This window comes from Barbus barbus (genome assembly GCF_936440315.1).
Source record: "Barbus barbus genome assembly, chromosome: 42".
NCBI classification, from domain to species: domain Eukaryota; kingdom Metazoa; phylum Chordata; class Actinopteri; order Cypriniformes; family Cyprinidae; genus Barbus; species Barbus barbus.
This window is the reverse complement of record NC_136720.1, coordinates 204635-210000: the sequence shown is the minus strand read 5'-3', so window position 1 is coordinate 210000 and position 5366 is coordinate 204635. Positions and strand designations below refer to the sequence as shown.

The following is a 5366-nucleotide window of genomic DNA, read 5'->3' as shown; positions in this document are numbered from 1 at the left end:
GCCTGTGTGTGTGTGTGTGTGTGTGTGTGTGTGTGTGTGTGTGTGTACCTAACTCCACTGCTATCCCAGCAAACATGTTTACTCTCTGTATGACCACACAACACAACTAGCCTGTGTGTGTGTGTGTGTGTGTGTGTGTGTGTGTGTGTATACCTAACTCCACTGCTATCCCAGCAAACATGTTTACTCTCTGTATGACCGCACAACACAACTAGCCTGTGTGTGTGTGTGTGTGTGTGTGTGTGTGTGTGTGTGTGTGTGTGTATACCTAACTCCACTGCTATCCCAGCAAACATATTTACTCTCTGTATGACCACACAACACAACTAGCCTGTGTGTGTGTGTGTGTGTGTGTGTGTGTGTATACCTAACTCCACTGCTATCCCAGCAAACATATTTACTCTCTGTATGACCACACAACACAACTAGCCTGTGTGTGTGTGTGTGTGTGTGTGTGTGTGTGTATACCTAACTCCACTGCTATCCCAGCAAACATGTTTACTCTCTGTATGACCGCACAACACAACTAGCCTGTGTGTGTGTGTGTGTGTGTGTGTGTGTGTGTGTGTGTGTGTGTACCTAACTCCACTGCTATCCCAGCAAACATGTTTACTCTCTGTATGACCGCACAACACAACTAGCCTACCCATCTCAGGGCAAACAGGAAGTCATCGGCTCTGGTCATGTGACAGTTGGCTTTAATCATGTGAAACTGCACATATTTAACTGAGGCCCTTTATTGTTTCCATATTTGCAGGAAGTGCACCGAAACATCAGTCAGTAAGGATTTTAGAGCTTTATAGATGAAAACCTTTACAGTCACTATTGTAACGGGTTAAGAATGGCAGTGGACATTATACAAGGTCAGATATTTTCTTTATTTGTAAGTGACTTAAATATCATCTATTTTCAGGATTTAATCGATCTTGACTTCATACATGTCTTGGTTTTGCTGTGCCTACACTGTCTTCGACTGAACTGAAGTCAGGCATTCGGCCTTCCCTGCTTCTTTGATCATGTATTCACTTTTTAAGTGTAGAAGTGTTTAAATTGTCATCATTAGTTATGTGAAGTCAAATATAATAGTTGCTTTCCTCTTTTACCCCCTACCCAGGAGAAAGTACAAATTGTTTACTATGATATAACAATGTTACCTAGAAAATGTGAAAATGCTTGATGTTAAAGCAATTAATGGAGCAATTGCAACACAATAAATATTGGAAAATGTTTTTGACCATTTATTTAATAGAACTGAGAAAATCTAAGGTCATTTATGTAAAGCAAGTAACAGTAAGTTATTGGAAAAGAGTAAAGTTTATGTATTTCACAAGCTTAAATCACAGTTCATCAGATTACATAACATTTAATTCATTCATTCATGTCAACTGAACATGACAGGGTTAAGCTGAAATAAATGTTAACTATTACGTTGGATTTATGAGATGAAATTGGATGGAAATGTCATTGAAATGCATAAGTTTTAAGTTTTGGGGTTAAGTATGTTTTATGAGCGAGCACAGTTTCACTGACGATCCATACTCCACACCAAACCCAGGATACAGCGGCTGGGTGAATGTGGTCTGGACTGTGTGGATGAGGCTCATTGTGTTTCTGTAGACGCTGTAGAAGGACAGAGTTCCTGCACTGTGATCCACAAACACTCCTACTCTCCTGATATAATCATTATCATCATCATCATCACCATCATCATCAAAATCATCCATTCCTATTATGCTGCTGATGGGCTTCACAGAGAGAACAGTCTCTATGTTATTGTGTCTGAATGAGTATCTGGAGGGAGAGCAGAACAAACTCCAGGACTGATCATTACATCCAAACACACACTCATCACCCCGTCCCTTCCTGCTGATGCTCTTATATGACACTGATATACACACACCTCTAAGTCCACTCCACTCCAGCTCCCTGTACCAGCGTCCACACACACTCTCTCTACACAACACCTGATACACATCATCAAATCTGTCTGGATGATCAGGATTCAGCTGCATTCCGCCAGTGTTCGTCATCACTCTGTTTCTCTCAGACAGAAGGAGGCGGTTATTCACTGTGTTCGGATCCAGAGTGAACTTATGGGAATCTGAGGAGATAAAACACATCAGAATCAGGAATCATGAAACTGTTTGATCTTCTCATGTATCTGAACTCTTCGTTCAGTGTATCATCAGTGTCTCAGTAGATCATCATCAGTTATAAAACTCTTCTTCTCCTTCTACAGAAGAACATGACCACACTCGGTGACTTTTTCTGCTTGTTTTCTTACTGACTTACATTGTAGGAAGTCCTTCCTGAGATCACTGTCGGTGGATGTGTCTGTGGAGATCAACAGACATGAACAGTGTGATTCTCATGATCCTGCATCCATTCCTAACACATTTCTAATATGATCTTCTCCATCATATGAGATGATGATGGACTGCTTTCTGAGAGCAGATGAATCTCCAGGACTTGACCTCTGTCTGAGATCTTAACGTTAAACGCTAAAGCATATCTGTGGACAAGCGTCTGCTGTTTACAGACCCAAATCATTGAGGTTTGATCATTGATTGACAGGGTTGTTTTTTTCACTTGCATGTTTAATTATGCATTGTAATTTGTGTTTTCAGGATACAACTGATAATGTCCTGGAAGATTACTAGTACTTTCTCCAATTTTGAAGATATTTTTCTTACAATGTACTAACTGATCAACAATCACAGGTACAAGCTACTGACACAGTGTATCATAAATGAACAATTATTAAATGACTAAATTATTTCATTATTATTATTAAACTTGCAAATAGCAGTTCACATGTTGTGTGTACTGCTAGGCATCTTTAGTTTTCTCTTTTTGTGTAATTTAAATGGCAAATGTGTTCTTTTTTATCATTTGAGTCACTTATTAAAAGTTACTAAAGTTGCCAAATGAATTTAAAAAATTGCTAAATTGTTGCTAGGTGCTTTTGGAAGAAAAAGTTGCTATAGTAGTCTGAAAATTTGCTAAATTTAGCAACACAATTGCTAAGTTGGCAACACTGAACTGGATTACTTTTATGTGTAAACAACTGTATTATATGACAGTTTAATTATGTTTTTAAACCAATTGTTATAATGTCAAAATAATATTCCATATAATTTTATGATGAGCGTTTATATCATCAGTGTTTTGACCTGCAATTGCTGCTTGCGATGATATTTTCTCTGGCATCTACACAAGGAGTAAAATAAGAATAAACCCAAATGTGTAGTTTCTCTGTGTAGACAGTGTTCAGTATTTACCACGGATGGGGTTTGATTCAGCTCGAGCCGGAGCAGGATCTTCTTTACTGCTCTCAGCCTGAGCTGTATCTGAGAAAGAAGCAGATCAGGGTTTAAGTGCTGCTTAGGAGTCGCTGTCCGTCGGTCAAGTGCTGAAAGGTCAGGGTATAGAATGGCTCGTATGTACACGCTCGTTTATTGAACCTAGCTCAGATAATATAATATATTATCATTTACATTTAGTCATTTAGCAGACGCTTTTATCCGACAAATGAGGTCAATAGAAGCAATCAAAACCAACAAAAGAGCAACTACATGCAAGTGCTATGACAAGTCTCGGTTAGCCTAACGCAGAACACGTAGCAAGGTTTTATTTTAATATATTTTAATAAGAAACAAGTAGATAGAATAGAAAAAAGAAAGCTAGTGTTAGTTTTTCAAGAAAAGGTAGCAGTTAGAGAATAAATATGCAACTGATAGAGGGTCAAGTGGGTTTTTATTTTTTATAAAAAGAAGACAGATAGATAAAATAGAATTAGAATAGAGAGTGCTATAGAGTATACAATAATATAAGTATAATAACTATATAAGTGATAAGTATAATATCAATCTACTATAGCCTAATAATATTATATATTATATATTACTACTATTCTGTATAATATAATATCTGTAGAGACGTTATTTCCGGGTCCAATACATGACGGGTTTTCATCATTGACAGATTATTTTTCTTTAGATTATCCCTACTTTTTCCTGTCTTTGAAGCGTATTTCCTACATTATTTATTTTATTCGCCATTTTTAATTATTTAATTTATAAATTCATAAAAAAAAAAAACAACAACAAAAATAAAGTGTATAATATAGTGTAATAAAGTACAATCAAAAGCTTTAATTATAATCGCATCGCACTTGAACAAAGTTAAAGGTGTAATCTGCCGATTGTCCTGCAGGTGACCTCATAAATCTGTCTTCTGACGATGCACAATTACTCCAGAGCACTCGTAGATCTACCAAGATTTTCAAGTACTACTTAAGTTACGATGGTTTTGGGATATGGTCCGCAAATCTAAGATGATTCATGCGATCGTTTTCATGATCAACTTAAGTTACGATGGTTTTGGGATATGGTCCGCAAATCTAAGATGATTCATGCGATCGTTTTCATGATCAACTTAAGTTTACGATGTTTTTGGGAAACGCAGTCCAGAATGAAAGCAAAGTGACATCAGCAAATTATTATAACTGATTCATATAAAGGACCTTGTTATATTTAGAAAAAGTCAATTCTTTAGTTCAACAAGATTTTTGTAACAATTATTATTTTTAAGACACAATTAACAGTTTCACTTTCAGTTGAACCTGTTACCTTGCTTGTGTTTGTTCTCTAACTCTTCAGCCTGATGGTTGTGGTTCATCTTCCTCAGGATGTCCACAGTGATCTTCACAGCTTCTTCTGGTCCGAAATGCTTCATCATCAGATCCACTGTGTCAGGAGCGTCTGCCTTCTCCAGATCAGCAGATGAAACACCATAATAATTCTTTAATCGCCACTGAAACCTCTTCAGTTTATCATTGTCTAGATCATCCAGAGCAGCCAGAAGTTGCTCTAAAACAGACACCATCACACTTTGGTTCTGAAGCACAGACGCCATCACCCTTCATTGATTCAGTCCTGCTGGACAAGCAGAAAAACAGCATCAGTTTTATTAATGATCAAAACATATTGTATCAGTCAATCTCGATATTGACTGATACTGAAGGTCTAGAATTTAGACAGGTCAGTATCTTATGAAGCAGTATTTACTTACCGTGAAAAATGAGTACGTTTGTAGGCTTGTCGTTCCACCTCTGAACAAAACCTCAGAAACTCATTTCCTGATAAACCAGTATTTCAGGAGACACGAGAGATGCTCTGGGTCAAACACACACATGTTATACCATTACACTGAGATATGAGTAATGACAGGTACAGTAAGAAACAGACAGTAGTAACACACAGATAAACAGGCATAGACAGACAGAACGAAGGCAGGCACTCTGTTCTCACAGGTAGAGTGACTAACACCAGGTTATCCTAATGGGCAACATGAGCTTCAGCCCA

General features: G+C 37.5%; 1 protein-coding gene across 1 annotated transcript; it reads right to left on the bottom strand.

Moving 5' to 3' along the window:
* Window positions 1-1219: 1219 nt before the first annotated feature.
* Window positions 1220-5135, bottom strand: LOC306861662 (stonustoxin subunit alpha-like). The gene is made up of 5 exons (XM_079404065.1): window positions 5074-5135; window positions 4632-4937; window positions 3282-3350; window positions 2293-2334; window positions 1220-2101 (listed from the first exon to the last, which is right to left on the bottom strand). The coding sequence occupies exons 2-5, from the start codon at window positions 4915-4917 to the stop codon at window positions 1494-1496; spliced, it is 1005 nt and encodes a 334-aa protein (XP_079260191.1). The 5' UTR covers window positions 4918-4937; window positions 5074-5135; the 3' UTR covers window positions 1220-1493.
* Window positions 5136-5366: the final 231 nt, after the last annotated feature.

Excerpts from the sequence above, each read along its gene's own strand:
- LOC306861662 (XM_079404065.1), bottom strand. The coding sequence starts at position 4,917 with ATGGCGTCTGTGCTTCAGAACCAAAGTGTGATGGTGTCTGTTTTAGAG. Across the intron at positions 3,351-4,631 it reads AGAGAACAAACACAAGCAAG|ATACAGCTCAGGCTGAGAGC; the intron begins GTAACAGGTTCA and ends CTTCTTTCTCAG. Across the intron at positions 2,335-3,281 it reads TGAATCAAACCCCATCCGTG|ACACATCCACCGACAGTGAT; the intron begins GTAAATACTGAA and ends TGATCTCCACAG.